The 18,771-nt window shown below is 39.4% G+C and overlaps 1 protein-coding gene across 1 annotated transcript; it reads right to left on the bottom strand.

The window, feature by feature from the left end:
- Window positions 1-146: 146 nt before the first annotated feature.
- HSPA4 (heat shock protein family A (Hsp70) member 4) lies at window positions 147-18,543 on the bottom strand. The gene is made up of 19 exons (XM_062002073.1): window positions 18,292-18,543; window positions 14,062-14,119; window positions 12,281-12,421; window positions 11,821-11,943; window positions 11,282-11,381; window positions 10,748-10,881; window positions 8,650-8,894; window positions 8,212-8,288; window positions 7,772-7,923; window positions 6,687-6,793; window positions 6,226-6,359; window positions 5,566-5,747; window positions 5,074-5,163; window positions 4,421-4,573; window positions 3,803-3,928; window positions 2,725-2,832; window positions 2,291-2,410; window positions 1,748-1,909; window positions 147-1,476 (listed from the first exon to the last, which is right to left on the bottom strand). The coding sequence occupies exons 1-19, from the start codon at window positions 18,396-18,398 to the stop codon at window positions 1,270-1,272; spliced, it is 2,526 nt and encodes an 841-aa protein (XP_061858057.1). The 5' UTR covers window positions 18,399-18,543; the 3' UTR covers window positions 147-1,269.
- Between the last annotated feature and the right edge of the window lie 228 nt (window positions 18,544-18,771).

Genomic DNA, 18,771 nt, shown 5'->3' with positions numbered 1-18,771 from the left:
TAGGTTTGAATTGACACCTGTAAAACAACTTCACCCTTCCGGGTCAGAAAAGCATGACATCCTTGCTGCCACGCATGGTTGGTAACATGGGACACAGCCCGTAACATCTCACCCACTTTCTCTCCCTTGCAATCAACAGCAGAAGGTGCAGTAGAATCCAGTGCATTTATTTCTTTCAAGAGCTGAATGGAGGGTTTCAGCTTGGGCTTTTAAACACATACAACTTAATGTTTGCACATTGAATGACAGTAAGAGAAGCAAATCATTGCATAAAGCTTTAGAAAAAAAAATGGTAAGTTCATCGGGTCTATCCTTTCCTGGAGGAAAAAAATTAACCCACACAACCAAAATAAAAAGCCCACAACCACAACAAAACCAAACCCCCACCCTTCCCAATGAAGGCCTCATGGAAGCTGGCATATCCCCTTCAGAAACAGTTAAGGAGCCAGTCAGAAGTGATGACCAGTGTGTCACAAATATTCATTCTTTCTACAAGCAGCTAATTTAACTAGAAACAAAAAGTTTACATGGTCTAATTAGCTGGGGACTCTGCCAAGAATACATGGCCCTGTCTAAGAGCACATTCAGAGTCTGATGGGCTGGAGTGCACAGTCACTACTCTATACATCAGATAAATGAATCCAAGTCATCCATGAGGCAAGTGCACCAGGGAAGGGATAAGTGTACTGATACAGCCACAGTTTGTAAAGCTGGGCCTGGTTAACTAGGAACTGTTCAAGCACAAATTAAGAAAAAAAAAAATCTAGATTAGTGCATTCACACTAAAACAAGGGTCAGGTTAAGATGAGCAAGTGAAAGGCTTTGCTTCAGGCTCCAGCAGGAGCAGCCCTTCTACTCCATTATCTTCTTGCAATCCCAGTATTAATGGGCACTTTGTAACATGCTGCTGTAAGCCACAAGTGAACAAACAGCAGTGGGCACAGTCAGACTTCAGAGGCTGCTGTCCCCCTACTTCAAAGGGAGATTGATTCATCGTGGCCACTAAAACTGAAGAAGCAGCTTATGGCTGTTTCTGTAGATCTAGTAGAGAATACCCAAACTTCTAATTGCAATCAGAATGGCAAGAAATACTGCATATTGGAGTAGTTAGCTACCTAGAGCGTTCTGACTCGATGTACCGACCAAACCTCGCAAAAAATTCCTAAGAGTGCTGTGGCAATCATTTGCTTCAGTTTGTATTCAGAATATACAAAGTTGACAACTTAAAGCTTTATTGTAGTTTGCAGTAATATAAACAAGTGCTGAAATTCAGTCAATGTCCATTTCTGGAAGCTTCTTCTCCGTGGCTGTGGGGGCAGCAGGTGCAGTGCCCTGTTCAGGGGCCTGGGTCCCGCCGGTGGTGTCTCCCTGCCCTTCTACTGGTCCATTCGGTTCTGCTGGCTTCTGCTCCTCCTTCGGGAGTTCCACTTTGGGTTTTGGTTTTGTGACTATAGGGTTACAAAGACTTGTCAACTCCTAAAAAACAAAGAAATAAAACCTTGTTAGAAAGTGTATGGCCACCAACTTTAGTCATTACCTTTAGTTATTCCCAAATTAACTTCGACACCCTTAAACGGATTAGTAGAGCTGACACCTGATGTTTCCCCATGAAATTTTAACGGATTAATACCCAACCACTATCCTTCTAGGACAGACTTTTCACTTTAGCACCTTCCTCTGAGCACAGAAAAACAGACAAAGAAACAAAGATTCATGGAAATACAGTAAATTACATGGAAAGACCTACTTTAGTTTTTGCTTGTATGTCTTTTGCTTTTATAACTGGGTCCAAAGTAAGACTTCTCTTGTTTTGGAGATTAAGTTTATTGTTCATCCACTCCATAGCTTCATTTGCGCTCTTCTCCACTTTTGCTACATCTGCTTCATCTAAATGGTCATACTGTTCATCCTGAAACAGACAAATGAGTAGTATACTATTTCTGAAAACCTAAACTGCATTCTTATTCTTCAACCTTTCGGCTTCAGAATACTGGGACAGCCTTCTGGCTTAATGGTTTTACTAGTCTGCAGAGCAATGAAGCTGATCACCCACAGCTCTGGAACCAGAAAACTGAAGCTCCTCTGCTACTGGTATTTTTCTTCCATGGGGAAATAAAACACCAGAGTAAACCAGAAAAGTAAAATTTTCAGGTGAACACCATTTCTGAAAAGACACTAAAGAACACAAAAAGCCAGGAGACTGCAGCAGATTTCTGTTTAAAGGAGCTTACCCAAAAACTCAAAAAAGATTTGTACCACTTTCTTATAATTGCCAGAAGTATGGCAATACCTTTGCTTTGAATGCATGAACAATCTTCATGTACTGCTGGATTTGCTTCCCCAGATCCTCAAATGCTTTCGGTCTTTCCTCTGATTCTTGAAATCGGGCCTGAATAGGTTGACCAAGAGTCTGAAACAAAGTACAACATATATCACAACCCACGTAGCACCACAATATGTATCCTGTCACATCTTGCAGGATCATCACCACTTCTGAACTCCTTAGAACTTTTACTCTTCCCTGCACTTACAGGGGTGACTGAATCTCCTCAACCTTGGATTGTTACATGTCTACTGGAGATCTACTCCTCATATACTTAACAAGTAAACTAAGCAGTTCTTACCAGTACTCATCACTGAATCAGTAGACTTAAAAGACAATTCCTTCTTAGAACAAAATTCTCTAGACTCTATAAACTGCAGTGGGAATTAAGAACCACTTACCTTCAGTTCCGTCAACTTGTCAATGTAAATTTGTTTGGGTTGATCTTCACCATCTTCATAAAGCCAGTTTTCTGTATCTTCCAGCTTCAGCGTGAAACTATTGCGATCCTGAAGAAATCCACACAGAATAGGTAGGTGAGATAATGCTGTTACATGGTATTAAGTGATACTTGGAACCTTTCTGGAAGAGTTACAGTTTTAGAATGTAGAAAACTGTCTGAAACTCTTTATCCTGCTTTTCACTAAAATAAGAAAGTGTTCTTCATTATGGCTTTGTGGTGGAGTCCAGGCCTAAGGAGAGCCAGCCCACAGTTTTGATCTGTCACATAAAAGCTTGCTATTTCCTTTCCTTCCCCTTGCCCCATCCCTTCACATTTTCATCACTGTATGAGCAAATCTGAGACCAGAGTGAAAGTCATCTTCAGCAAAGGTACCATGAATCTCACTTGACTTGATTTAATTTTAGCTCTGATGTAGATACCTGAGCTTTGCAAACACCTTGCCATCAAGGCACCCATTACAATCACTGGAGATCCAATCAAGGCATTGGGAGTCATTCTGACTAGTGTAGTCATAGAATTATATTAATTACATACCACATTCCTTCAGTACAACAGGGAAAGCCAATCAATAATTAGTGAATTTTTTTTGGCAACCTGATCAGATACAGGTACTTCCATTTAGTCAGAATAATCCCACCTATTATTGTTTCTCAGAGTTGATTTTTTTTCTAATCTTTAATTCTTAAATACTGATAGAGTGCCAAAACAGGATAGGTTGCCCTAAACAATTGTGCAAGTGCTCCTAATCTGTTTCAGACTGAAACAGATATGCTCTGATATCATCTCAATTGCTGCAACTGTTTTGGAAAAGAACACAAAATATATACTGGGTACCATCTGCTTGTACTTGGGCCACACTTCCAAGGTTATCTTCACAGCCAGAAAGATATTTTTTCAAATTTAAAGTCTGAAAACATAGTCTAAACACAGTATCTGGTACAGGTCAACTGTTAGTAAAATACAACTGTTCATTCCAACAAAATACATTAAAAGACAGTCAAGCTAGAAATACTTACATCTTCACTAACAAACTTCTCATAGACGCCACAGAGTTTGTCTCTCATATCATACACGTACTCTTCCACCGCGTTCTTAGCATCATTCCTTTCTTTCTCTAGCTTATCCTGCATTATCATTTTACCCTGTGAAAAAGTTGTCAAATTAGTTGGCTAAAAAGGTAGTTATTTTACATATATTGCCAGGATGCCATGCTAGCAAAGGCTCAACTTCAACTAAAGATTTTCAAACATTGTGGTTTCCAGAATTGTTCTAAACACATACACATGAAGACAAGCTAATTTCTGTTTTAGTGGAAGAGCCAGTAGAGTACAGATCAGCCTTGCTCCAGCTGAGGAATCTTTGCCCTGACAGTAGCAGCCATCAAGTGCCTTGTAACTTCAACTTTGGAAATCACCTTTCCTGCAGAACACTTCCTCGGTAAGATTTAAAGTATTCATTGGACAGGAATAACGCATTTTGGCTTCATGAGATGTTGTGGTTCACATCAAATAAAAAGCCTTTCCTCCCTCTCCTTTTCCTCTTTCCTTGATCAGTCTTGCACATGAGCAATGTTCACTAAATAGCAAAATTTCTGGGAGATCAGCTACAGAAACTTTTAGCAAAATAAAGTTTACCTCATTCTCAATGAATAAGTTCAGCATATCTTTCCCTATCTGCCACACCAACTGATTCTCGATGGGAAGGTCCACTGTAGTAGTCTTTACTTTAGCCTTCTTCGCTTGAGGTGGCTGATCTACTTTCTTGTCCTTTGAGTCAGCCTGAGAAGTCTGCATTAAAATAAACATTTTTTTCAGAAAAAAACAGCACCAGTCAGTTCAAGCTGAATATTCAAGACTTAGAATAGAAGACACGTTATTGAGTTAGTGCACCTTGACATCAGAGCTACCTATTATCATCACTCTGACAATTCAGCTGCCACAGAGATAATGCAACTACCTTTTCTGGGTATACTGACTCCACTCATGGGGGCAACAGCGCATATAGCAGAATACTTTTCTAGTACTTAAGTTACTGAAAACTATTCATTCTTCCATAAAGAGAACAGCTCATTTTATCAGTACTAGGTCACTTGACAGTTCTTCCATTATCTGTCAATTATGTGCTTCTGAAGCTCTAATCACAATACAGACCACCAATATATTCAAATGAAAGTTTAGCTTCCTGAGTTATGAAAAAGGCAGCAGATAAGAATATGTAATATGTGAGCCTATCAATCTTTCAGCAGTATCCTTCAAGAAAAGAGAAGTTTCTCAGATATTCATGTTACCTCCATTTCCTCAGACTCTGTCTTACTTTCAGGCTGGGCTTGCTGTTGTTCTTCAGCCTTTTGTTGCTCTTCCTGGTCTACCTGCATCTTCTGAAATTCATAGACACATAATGTAGCATATTAAACCACGCATATGAATATCACTGCTTCAGTTCTTAGGCTGATCAGTTACATCTAATGCTATTCAGACAAAAGAGGAAATAAAACTGTATTCTCAAACCATAAATTAAAAGCTCCTAGTCTTCGCTTAGGCAAGTAACGGCTCACTGCTAGCATGACTAAGAACCTGATGTATACCTCTCAGTCCTAGTTTCAAGAGACTCACCACTGGTGTAACACCCTTCAGTTTGTACTTAATCACATCTTATTTTAGCTATTGGTCATGTCTATTTAAATCCTTACACAAGTCTCAGAGCCCCCTCAGAACCTGGCCAATTATGCTGCATCACAAAAGCAGTTTTCCAAGCAGCTAAGAGCAATGAAGTCTATTACCTCTTCCTCTTTTGAATGCTGATCTGTTTCCATAGGCTCTTCATTCTCATCAGATTTATGAACCTCCACTAAAGATGCACTTGAAACACTGAAGATACCATGGATATTTACTCTGACTTTGACCTTAACTTTTGAACTGGATCCATCTGTTTGAGGAGTGACCTTCTGAACCAAGAAGTGAGCTAAACAAGCCAAGAGGAAAAAAACATAGCATCTGATTAACTTAATCAGTGAATGTAAAGCAAAACTCGACTGTTGCTGCCACCAGATCACTGTGATGCCCTCAGAGAATATAAAATCCTGTTCAAGTCAAACAATTCAGTTTCTTCTACTCAGCAATGCTAGCACACGTTATATAAGAAACTGTCTACCTTATGCTGTAAAAGCTGGTTGTTACTTGTACCAAAGTAAAAGACTGCACAAATCTGAGTATGTCCTTTTCAGGTTTGCTCCAACATCAGGATGCTCTTTATTTAGTCTATGTATCCATAAACTTCATAGTACTCCACTCATTTTACTATGGATCCATAATTATAGAAACCTGTCCTTACAGCATCTGTGGTAGGTTGCTCTTTCCAGGCTATATAATTAGACAGAAAGAACTCCTAAAACATATACAAGATTATTAATAAAGCTTAAAAGGTATAGAATGGTCTTAACCTATAGCAGGATCTGGATAAGGCAACTCCTTGGGAGAACTGTAGTACGCCTCAAGAGTAAAAGGTTCCTTCCTGTAGAACGTGAGGACCTTAGAAAATGGAGCTGCGTGGTTCTTGGGGAACACCTCACAATCACTGCAAGAAAAAACAGAGCATTTGTTCAGTATGTGGGATAATGGATCTGGTAACATTAACAAAACTGTTCTAGATATGAGTATCTTAAGGAAAAACTTCTTTAAGAGGTGACAAGAGCCTCATAACCTTTTGGATTAAAGTAAGACCAACAGCCACGCAGAAGTATTAAACTGCCCCCCATCCTTGGTTTTGGATTCTACTGTCCTTAACTTCAGAAAAAGGTATTAAAATTTGATTTGTTAAATGGACAATGTTCTAAAAGTGTTACTCTAGTTGTCATCACTTAATGAAACTGTATCTAACCATGGAGGATAGAAAAACTTTTACCTTAACCCTTCCTCTGCTGGTGAATTCCATCGTAAAGAAATAGGATATGGTATCAAGTCTGTGATAGAAAATTCTCTCACTTTGAAGGCCGGGGATAAAATAGCACACTGAAAGAGCACAAGAGCCATATTACAAACATTCAAACTTCCAGTGAACAGTAATTTAAGTCAGCAAGTAGCTATTTATGCTCCTTAATATGTAGATTTACTCTAGGTTAAGGGAGGCTAATATGGATGGACTTAGGACCACCATAAGCAGCATTGGAAGTTCATATTACCCTTCCTTAGCAGAAAAGCTGTCAAATCTGTTCACTCTCAAAACAAAGATACACCAGTTTGAGTTGAGAGTCATCATGTTGTTCACTTGCTACAGTTAGGCTACTGAATTGTTTTTAGTGTCAAGATAAGAAATCAGAAGACATTAAAGTTACTCCTCAGAGTGACACAGTACCAGGCTTTTTGCACACCGTAACACAAAATTCTTTAAGCAGATTCCAATAGCTCATTTGTACCACTGATGGAACAGAGCTGTAAGCACATAAGAGAATTGATCAGACCAAAATTAAGGTGCATTCAAGATGTGACGGCATTAGTAATTACAAAATATTTACTACTGCTTAAACCATTTCACCAGTGACTGATTCCAGCTTGGGACACAAATTTCCACTAGTAAGAATCTCATCTTTCATTTCCACCCATGTTATTAGGCAATATCCATATCACAAGTTAACAATTACTGCTGCAAAACAGATTTCCCATGTTTTGCCTAGGCTCCCCTCAAAAGGAGCCTGGAGGAAAAGATATCCTCATGAGTTTTATCAGACTCACAGCCACAGTAGACAAAGAATTCATGTTTCACTTCAACAAGCTACACTAACCTACTGATATGGCTTAGACAAATAGCACAAAGAAATCGCTTAAAGCTGCCATTCTCATTCTTCCAATCATTTTCCTGAAGCTTATTTGAATCCATTCTATGATACAGATCAAGCATCTCTCAACATTACCTATGGACTCTGACTCAAATATTTATGGATTTCATTCAATAAAAATACTCAGCTAAAACAAACAGCAAAAACTTTTTACCTGCAGCGCACAACCTCGTGCAACAGCCTCATCTGCATTCAAAGTTGTACTGACTTCTTTGCCAAAAAATTTACTGATCTTCTCTTTTACAGCAGGGATTCTTGTGGTACCACCAACTATCTCTACTGCATAAATATCCTCCTTCTTTAACTCTAGAAAGGAATCAGACATTAGTTTTTACAGACTGTTTCTGGTTTACATGAATACATTGACATCATAAATTAAAAGTTCTAGGAGACCAACCATTATTTTAAGCTTGTTCTCCAAGTTTATAAGGAATAAGAATTTCAGATCTTCGCCTCCAGGAAAAAGTTTTTAAAAGCTTGTAAGTGCTAAGGTTATCTGCACTAAACCCATCTGTCCAAGTTCGGTAAATCCCCAAGGAAGCTTGCAATACAGGTGTCTCTAGTGTGCAGAAAACAGAATGTGCATACACTTACTGGCTTGCTCCAGCACACTGCGAAGGGGAGGTTCTACTCTTGAAAGGAGTCCATCACACATCTCCAAAAACTTGCTCCTGTTAGAAGTAAAAAATAAAGCTGTAGCATATCATGAGTTTCTATTGCAAAGACAACAGGATGCCAAAAATGAAAGAATGCCGTTTTAACTTATAGTGGGTTTTCTGTCTCTTTGCTCTATCCACCTTAGTTTTTAGTCTACTCTCCCAGACAAACTCGGTTGTAGCAATCTAGACATACCTGCAACATTCACAGCGTTCTGTCCTAACTCATGGCCACTGACCAGCCTCAACATCATGATTTTGAGCCACATCCCTGCACATTTTCATCCATTTTCCACCTCCCTCCATACTTTGACTGAAGAAACAACTCAAATGATGAGCAGTCTAAAGCTTCCTTTTGTAAAAGCACAGGCATTACCTGTTCATTGTTCCCGAAACATCGATGTCATTCATGAAGCACTCTATGTTCATCGGGAGATCAGAGGCATTAGCACTCATCAGTTTTTTCAGTTTCTCACATTCCTGGTACAGCCTCAACAACGCACGAATCTTTGACTTGATGTCTAGTTTATATTTCTTTCCGAATTCTTCGCAAAAGTATTCAACTAACATCTCATCAAACTTCCTGCCTCCAAGTGTTGTGTCAAATGATGTAGCAAGAACCTTAAAAAAAAAATTGAACTCGTCAGTAACAGCACAATTTGTCATTATTTCAGAGAAACCAATTGGCAGTTAATGTTAAAGCATTTCCTTGTTTCAAAGACAGCTCAACTTTAAACCAAAACAAGTAACACAACATTACTATGGAGAAAAAAAACTATACTAGTGCAACCAGCACAGAAAAACCCTGCTACAGTTCATTTCTATTCTGCCCTTGCCAATACCAGTGAGGAGGTTTTTTTTTTGATAAGCCTCACCTAGAAGTCTAACCTATCCCAAACAATAAAGCTATCTCATCTTGCACATTTCACAGAGGCTGCTGGCAACAATTAATCTATTCTCTTATATTTCAGGACAATCTAACTATCAATTGCATCACTAACGTGTCAGTTTATGTTGACTGCAACTGTAGTAAGTCACACAGCTTTGAAGAGATACTGCCTACCAAGTCTAAATTATCATTATCCCCTACCTTCTGTAGTTGATATTAGATACGTTAAAAATGCTGTTAAAGAAAGAACCATCATTACCATTGACAAATTCTAGCAGCTACACAAATACCAGACCTCTCTGTGAATGTCACTCTCCCAGGAATTGCAGTGCATACATAGAGCAGCTACAAGCTCCAAGAGAAAACATACACCTGCTATCTCAAGTGCTAAAAAGCAGTCTTGGACACCTAGCCTTCCTGTAATGAGGTGACAACTTTTAAAAGAAATTTAGGAAGGCAAGGCAAGGCTTAGCAACACTATCCATTTCCAAACTGTTCAGCCACTGTCAGTCTGAATCATATCCCAGTTTAATATTTGATGCCTCTTAAGGGTGGAATATGCTTACACTAAGCTAAAAATAAAACACCAGGAGAATAAGTGTTATTAACTCTTGCAATTAGGTCCTCTTTTTGCAGAGGGAATTATAGGTGCTCTTTTTGCAGAGGGAATTATCTGCAAAGATTATCTATAGCCCATTCACCTCAGCTGATGCTATTTTTAACATATTATGAATTTCTTTTTTTTGTGAACAGAAATCAGTAAAGTGTCACATTATTCTCAGTACTTTTCCAGACTAGTTTTGATCCCTACACTGTTTTAACTGCCTTGCTGTCCAGTTGTTCTACACTCAAAAGCATCCCTTCAATAATTCTATGGCTTCCAAGTTTAAAACACAAATATGAGAACACAGAGCAGATTGTACCTACTCACAAAAGGAAACAGAACTAGAACAAAACTAACGTTTTCAGAACTCTCACCTTCTCAACTTCACTACCCCTTCCTTTAAAATTTTAGTTTCTGATGAAGAGAAAATTATTGGAACTGCAAAAGTCCAGACTGTAATCTTAAAACAACCAACTAAGAAATGGCAGTATTTGCTTAAAAACAGTAATGCTTTGTCAACTTACACTTAGAATTACATCATAACTTGTTTAGCTTCCACTTGCAGATCCAAGTAAATGAGAATGCTTTTACTCTTCCCCATGAGCACAGTGACTGCTAGAAAGTGTTTTTCACACCATTCTGAATTTATGTTTTAATGCTACATCTCACAACTAGAGTCGGTTTTGAAAGCAGCATCCAGCAAGATACGGTAGGTTCTGAACATATCACTTATTCCAGGTTTTTTTATTCTTTGCCAAAGTCTGCTGATTATGGCATGTTTGCTGCCTCCACATATCACTCAGCAGCTCTCTAATTTCCTGTCCTACTTTTAACTCCAGACAAAGTACAATTTTAAGAATATGAATTGAGCTGTCTGGACAGGCTTATGTAAAGACAGGCAAGCTTGCCTGTCACAAGCCTTGTATGTACCGATGAATATTCCTAGTGTTAATTAAAATGCATGCATAACAGATTGTTTACTTTCAGTTTTCCTTTGTTGAATGCACAAACAGAAACTTGATATGCAGAATGCCCCATATCCACAAAAACAACGTTCCGTGGCTTCTCTTCCAACGCAGGCAGGTCTTGCTTATAGATTCCATATGCAAGGGCAACTACATGGAAACAAGAGGCAAAGAGAATAGTTAGGACATTCAGTTTTGTAATTCCTTCAGAAATAAACAGTATAACAGTAAATTGCAATAGCATTTCACCTTACTTTTCAAGCTACAGAAACTGGCATCTTGTTAAACATACCCAACAATGCTAACGGAACATGGAAGAACAATTAAGCAGTCTTAGCCTCTCCTAGAAGCTGCATTAAAACAAATACTAAAGAATTATCTTTATACCTCTGCAAAACAATGAAAACAAAGACCAGAACTTAATCATCTAATCTATTTTAAGTTACAAAATCATCAGTAACTCCCAAGGGCATAGATCAGTGTAAGATTAAAAGCCCTTTTATCTAATAGAACTACAACATCAAGCAAGGGAGAGAAAGGAAGGTATTACCTGCAGTTGTTTCATTTATTAGTCTCAGACAGTTGAGACCAGCAATCTGTGTAGCATCCATCACAGACCTCCTTTCTGCATCTGTGTAGAAACAAGGAACCTAGAAGATCAGATAACTAATATTAATGTTTAGAAGAGACATCTGTAACAAATAGTTACTACAAGTGTGTACAGAGTCAGCAGAGCACAGCTGAAGTATCCTTCAAATTCAGTGTTTGCTTCAGTTGCAATACAGAAAAAAAACAAAGCAAGCATTACATGAAAACAAAGTTCTCACCTATCAATCTTCCTTCTCATGAGCCATTATAGGTGCAAAGAACCAGAAACATGTATCAAATATTACTTCTGCTGCTAATTAGCATCTATCTAAAACATTTTACCACTAATGGAAGACTAGTTTTGAAAAGATGAGAGTAGTAAGATCCAGTTTTAAACTGAAAAGACAAATACCTCAATATTCACTTTTAGTGGTCAGTTTAATGCTGCAATCATTTGACACCAACCAAGTATGAGAGCTTTATTTACTATGACATACTTACAGAAACAACACAGTCAACTACAGGCTTCTTAAGTGCATTCTCGGCAGTCTCTTTTAATTTGGTAAGAAGCATTCCTGTCACCTGTTCAATAGTAAAGTTTCTTTCTTCTTCCATATACATGGCCTTCAAATAATAAAAAAAAAATCATATACACACGTTACACTACAGTAAAAACCATGCACTACAAACACAAGGAACACACGAAAGACAGTCTTTACTAAAAGCAAACCTAAGAAGTAATGCAGCTCTAGACAACCTCTGCAAGGCAGAGAAACTCTATAACTAAAATCAGTCTTACCTAACACCTCGAGAGACCACCAGCATTATCAGACTCTACTCCCTATTTAAGACCTCCCATTCACAAAAGAATAAAACCTACAGCAAGCAGATTCAAAATAAAAAGATAAAAGGAAGCTTTATCAGATTCCTCTTCCAGCTTTTTCAAATATGCCAGACTTACCTTGATGCCAGTTGAGCCTGTTGGCAGCTGGACAAGTTCATACGCAAGGCTTGCTTTCTCAGCTTGAACAAAGGGATCTGAGAATGCACGACCATGAAATCTTTTAAAACTTTGTACTGTATTCTTTGCATTTGAAATAACCTAGAGAAAAAGAGATCTTTAATACAACATGTCAGGGGAACATTTGAATTTCAAACAGAATATAGAGTTTTGTTCTCATGCTTTTCTTGCCAGAATATTTTTGTCATTTGTACCTTAATAGCATCACAGCAGTTGCTAGAAGGCAACTTCCCTCTGATTGCTCAGGTAATCCACAGGAATTTGAGACGCAAAGTTAAAATAAAGCATATGCTAGAAAACTGAGTCAAGATTCTATCAAAAGCTGATTAAAATAGCACTCCACTTTCATAGTGTATGCATAGGACACTCTTTAAAAATGTCTTTTAAAATGTTAGCAGAACGTCTTTCCCATTTAACTGTTTCCTATTACCCTACCTTTCTATAGCATGGTAGCCAGTAATCTCAAACACAGCAAGCATTTTGCTGTAATTCCAGTTCAGGTTCATCACATGCATGTAACAAATATTCTCACAAAGAAGCTCAAGGACCCAGACATGAAGTTTTAAAAACTCAGGAGGGTCCCAAGGAGATGCTGTCAACTTAATAGACAAAAGGTAGATTGTCTTTTATTAATAGCAGAGATCAGGGCAAACGGAAAAGTGAAAAATCATCATACCTTGTTTTCATGTAGTGTAAGTAAACTTACTGAATTCTTTTATTTACATTAGAGAAGACATATACCAAAATAACCACTGCAACTGACCAAGCAAACGAGCACTGTATCATGTAACATTTCCCTGGGAATCCATTTCAGTTAAGTGTCTATTTCCTAAGTAACCTGGTTGTGATTTTCTGTAAGTTCAGTTTCTGCAGGACATACCTCATCTCTACTGGATCTCTGTATCAATGAATTTCTTTAAGCTAAGCAGACACTCAATTCCAGAAAAAACATCTTTATTTAGTTCTAGTACAGTTCTTCTGTTCTTGAATAACATGGTTGTGTCCAGTCATTTTTGTATTCTAGATAATGAATCTTCACACATCTCTAGGTATTTTAGGCTAAGAAAAACCAAGTGTTTGAATAGTCACTTCCTGTAGAGGGCTTCAAAAAAAATCATGTTTTATAGAGGTTTCACAGCAACACAAGATACAATATAGCAGGACCCAAATGTCACAAGCAAGACAAATCAGCTTAACTACTTCTCAGCCCTTAAATCACGTTTAACTACCTACATTAACTGAAACTCAAAATACAAGCAAGCATGTCTAATATTTAAGTTGTAATTCAACTAGAGTCAAGCTATCTGTATTTACACTCAAGTATGTCCCCTTTCTGCCAAAACCAAGCACTTCATGGAGTTCTATAGAATGTAGTCAGAAAAGATACCATAACGTACACAAATTGGAACAAGCTAAGGCAGAACACTACCAGTTAGTTTTAGAATTTACATTTGCAACCTTAAAAAAAAATAGTATTTCTCAGAATTTCTTAAGAGGTAAAGATTTGCTTTTTTGTACACTTCATTATCTGCAAAGATCAAATCTGAGATTTCTATCTGAGATGACAAAGCAGAGTTACGTGCTGAACAGCTGAATGAAACACAGCTGTTCACTACAGTTATGGAGACACTAAGACACCAGCTCAGAGACATTTGTTATCTTTGGTGATAAAAAAACCCATATTTGATACCAAAGTCATTTTACCCAAACTATATGCTCACCTGGCTTTTAGCTGCAGCACCAATTGAGCGATTCTTGGGTCCAAAGGATATACATGATCTAGGATGAGAAAAAAGATTTCCAGTTAGTGATTAGTAGAACTGCATAATTTACTTTTGTTAAAAAAATGTTGATAATATTAATTAGACTACAGATATTTTAAACAGTATTTGGTCCATTGACAAAGTTGGTAACTCCCTGAAACACATGCATGGAATATTCTCTGAATTCTAGGAAGAGACACTCTAGCTTTGGTTAAAACAGCAATGCTCCTCACTGCAGAACAACACTAAAGCCAAACTTACACTACTGCAAGTTTTCCACTCAAGTAACAGTTAGGAAGGCACCCCTTATCTCAATTATCCAGATATCTAAGTCATTCAAAAATAAGTTGTTTGCTAATAATGCAGGAAAAATTCAACTGTCCAAAAGCTTTACATGGGGTAAAACAGATAAAGAAAAATCATTCCCACACACCTATACCAAAGGTAACCAAGCATTTTAGTTTTAAAGCAATCCTTTCAGAAGCAGGAAGAAAATTCTGCAGAGAAAATTGTTTTTTATGAGTGTCACCTATACTCAGGAAAATAATGTAGATTACAGAAAGAAAAAAAACTGCACTTTATTCCAAACTACTTTGTGCCACTTTGTTGTTATGAAAGACAGAATTTAAAAATATTTCCTTTTTTTTTTTTAAGAAATTTCTAGTCCTATTAAGCCTCTTGATTTCATAGTTAACAAACTGTAGAAGTTCTAACAAAATTAAATCCAGCCCTCTAATCAAAGTTCCTCATACCATTGAGGTAAACTTACTGGGAGAAAAAAAAAGTTGCTAATAATTAAGCAGATCTTTACTGTTCACACAAGATACTAATAGTATATTTCAGTTGCTCTTCATGCAATTTTACAATCTGCTTTACAAAAGGGTTATGCCATATGGCCGCCACAAGAAAACTTCCAGCTCAGCCTGAGGTTTGGAACGAGTCTTCCAAACAGAAGCTGTCAAAACTAGAATTGAAGACTACGGTGATATGATTGTGTTGTTTTTATAGCTTCTTCCAAAGTATTGGTAACTTAATAAAGAAAATAGGGTCCACTCTAAAGCACATGTTGCAACAAGACTACCATTTCTTATTGTTATTTGAAACAACTATTGAAGGGATTAGTTAACAAGCATCAAGGAAGTTCTATGCTGTGCAGACCTTAAGGCCCACACTAAGGGAAGAGGAGCTGCAGAGTGTTCAGCTAAAAGTCTAATGACCCCTGAGCAGGAAGCTAGTTATTAATTTACTGTGGTTTCCAGAAACAAAATAAGACATGAACATGAATTACTTCTTTCCTCCTGAAAAAACAACCAAACACAGAACAACCATCTACCTCACTGCTAAATTTGCAAGCCATCACTCACCAATCCTCACAAATGCACCAATTTAGACATAGAATCCTTTAAATCTGTCAGACTAAAGCCTCAAGGTATGAGTCTGTCTCAAGAGAAAGATACATCAGTCAAAGATACAGGTGTCCATATCATACACTGGGAAGAAACCCTGAAGCACATACATTCTTCTCAAAGATGCTTGCACTCTGCTTGATTTCATAACCAGGCAAGCTTCCCCAACACGCTGCAGCAGAGGGGATGGTTCTGCTTGGTCACCCCAGCCCCTCTCACAAGCTAACCACAGAACCCAGTGGAGTCTCAGGAGCCACACAGGGACCCAGCCTAGGGGTAAGCTCAATGGGGAAGGGGAAGGGATTTCCAGCCAGTCTCATTACCCAAATCGGCTCACCACAGGAACCAGGATGAATGCATTAAATACAAATTATACTATTACAGAGTTTCACTGTAAGTTGAATAACCATAGCATTTTAAATGGAAACATGCAATCACAGTGAAGATCATCAGAAGTCTAATGAAGCAACTTAAGCAGAGCTCTGAGCCTCCTTAGCACACCTGCAGGGACTGCTTCACCCTTACCCTCCCAACTCCCTTTCACTTCCCTGACAGACATCCCCTGTCCCCTGACAGAACACTTCCTCTGCACTGGAAATCAGCTCCAGCTTCCTAAAATCAGTTACAAGTATTTCACTTAACCCAAATCTCTTCATCCTTATGGAGGTAACAAAATTACCCTTAATTTTTTCTCTTCTCATTTGTTATTAGTTTTCTCTACCACGCCTCCATTTTAAGAATACCATATTCAAAGCCAAATGTGTTTTACACTGCTTTGGGATACACAAGATCAAAGCTTAGAGGATTGAGGAGGAATCCAAGTACAGAACTGAAAGTAGATTCAGTAAGAATGTAATCTGTGCCACTGAACTACATACAATATATTACTGCTAGAAATTATTAGAATAACACATCTGCTAATCACTCCCAAAATGTAGATGTCATCCCAGAAAACAAAATAACTGTTTAACCCTGACCATGAACAGTTTCCTGAGGAAACTTGTCACAATAACTGGCACAACTGCCCCCAGAGCTCACTATAACAGTAAGCACTGACTTTTTGGTTCAGGATTTCTATTTCTAAGACAGTCACTTAAAAATCATTAATACTTTCTTTTAATAGCTCTGTTTCCTTACAGGACAGTTTTCTGTCTTCCCTCAGAACAGCAGCTGAAGATTAAGTCTTGTTAAAAAGTCCAGTATTACATTTTTCCCCAATTTCACTTCAGCTTTTCAGAACAGAATTATTTCCTGAAATATGCATTGTGTCACATATTTTACATAGCTCATCTTCAATGCGTGAAATTTGTGCTCATATCTCAAATACATATCAACAGCAATTCAACTCCATGAGGGTTAGATACCTAGATCTAATAGAAGACTGCTTTGAAATTCTTTAGATTCAATTTTTTCCCTCTACATCTAACTTTGAACTGCCATGCTATTGAAAATACTTAAGAGACTAGTTGTTACTGTAAGCACAAGCACATGTATCCAATTAAAAGTTTACTCCTCCATTTTTTCATTCCTTACAGACACTAACAGGCAAACAGAGCTGAGGTACTGTCTATTGAGAAGCAAGATCATTTTACACCTCTAGACTTTTTAAAATACCTGCGAGGGATCCAAAGAAACCCAAGCTAAAAGTAAGACAACAGAATTGTCTCACTATGACAGCTATTTAGTTTACTATATGTTTAAAATAAAAGCTGTGCTACAATATATAGTAAGCTGCAGGAACACTTTTAAGATAGCTTTCCAAACAGCTCCTCTCCAGGTGCGATACAATGGAAGCAACTCTTCCACCTTTATTTCGCAATTCACTCTTAGAAGAGTTCTGTCACGGTTCTTCCTTTCCTTCTCAGATTTTTTTTTAAAAGCAGGTGGCATACACTCTTCTTGAGAAATGTGTTAGGAGAGCTATTTCTATAAACCGAGTTAGAATGTACTATACACGTCCTACAGTGTAACGTGATTCAAGGTGAAGTTGACTAGCAAATTGCGTTGTCAGTCCCCTTCCCAGGAAAGGGGATGCCTGATACTATATTATCTGTTCACATGCCACTTCCCCATCCCAGTAACTTGTCCATCTGGTGGGCAGTTTCAGGTGAGTAAGATTCAATTAAAGGACTCAAAACAAGTGCAAAGTTCTTAAGAACACTTGCTGAACAAAGAAATACTGCCAATGAAGAGAAGGCTGCTAAGCAGCTTTGCACTCATGGCAAGCCAAGGAGCTCACAGAGAGCCAAGCTCAGCGCTCACCTCCGTGATCTGTCTGCACTGAGGGAAACTGGACTTGAACTGCAGGAAGACAAACAACTATGCCAGCAGCTGCGTCAAAACACGGCACATACGTTTATAGGAAATTAAGTTAAAGAACCCAAAAATACGGTTGCTTCTTCTTATATTCACAGATCCTACCCTTTTAGTCCTAACACCACAGCCTCATGCTCAGGGAGAGCAAAGTGGTCATACTGTACACAAAACATAAAGGACGCGGGAGGGGTCACCGGGAACATCTCTCCGCGGCCGTCGTATGGTACCTGTTCAAGCCCTTCTCAGCAAGTCCCCTTCCCTCAACCCGCCGCGGCGGGAAGGCCTGAGCAACCCCAACCCCGGCTCGGCTCCCTGACCACCATGGCACCGCCACACTGGGAGAGGCCCGAACCCGACGGGTGCCTTCCGCTCATCGCGGGGCCGCCGGCCCAGCGCTGCTGCCCAGCCCGGCGGCGGCGGGAAGGCGGCGCGGCCGGCACGGCGCGGCCCGACCCGACCCACTCACGGCGTGCTGCGGTCGCTGTACTCATTAGCGATGGTCTCGATGCCGCCGGCGCGGGCCACGGCCACATAACAGCTCTGGAAACCCAAATCGATGCCCACCACCGACATAGCTACAACGGAGAGAAGGGACTGCAGCGCCTGCAAAGCAGCGGCTCGGCCCGTTTAAATGCGCGGCGGCGGCGGGCGCTGCCTCCTCGGGGCGGGGGGACTTCTCGAAAGATCCCGTCGGGCCGCGGCCGAGCGGAGCGCTGAGGGGAGGCGAGCGGGGAGAGCTCTCGCGAGACTGCCGCCGCTCGTCATTGCGCGGGCGCGGGAAGCGCGAGGGGCGGGGTTAGCGGTGGCCAGGGCCGCCGCAGCAGGCCGCTCCCGCCCCGTGCCCTTGGCCGTCAGGCGTTGGTCTGGGAGCAGCTGGGAGGAAAGCCGGAAAGCGCCGCCAAGTCAGGCCTTCGCGGGGCTGCACGGGTCTGCGTGTTGGTTCCTT

Source organism: Colius striatus, chromosome 9 (assembly GCF_028858725.1).
Source record: "Colius striatus isolate bColStr4 chromosome 9, bColStr4.1.hap1, whole genome shotgun sequence".
Lineage (NCBI taxonomy): Eukaryota > Metazoa > Chordata > Aves > Coliiformes > Coliidae > Colius > Colius striatus.
The sequence above is the reverse complement of the archived record's forward strand: the minus strand, read 5'-3'. Positions and strand labels throughout refer to the sequence as shown.

Coding starts and splice junctions, on each gene's coding strand:
- HSPA4 (XM_062002073.1), bottom strand. CDS start 18,398: ATGTCGGTGGTGGGCATCGATTTGGGTTTCCAGAGCTGTTATGTGGCC. Junction 14,120..18,291: donor TACAGCGACCGCAGCACGCC/GTGAGTGGGTCG, acceptor TTCTCATCCTAG/ATCATGTATATCCTTTGGAC. Junction 5,748..6,225: donor TTATCCAGATCCTGCTATAG/GTTAAGACCATT, acceptor TGGCTTGTTTAG/CTCACTTCTTGGTTCAGAAG.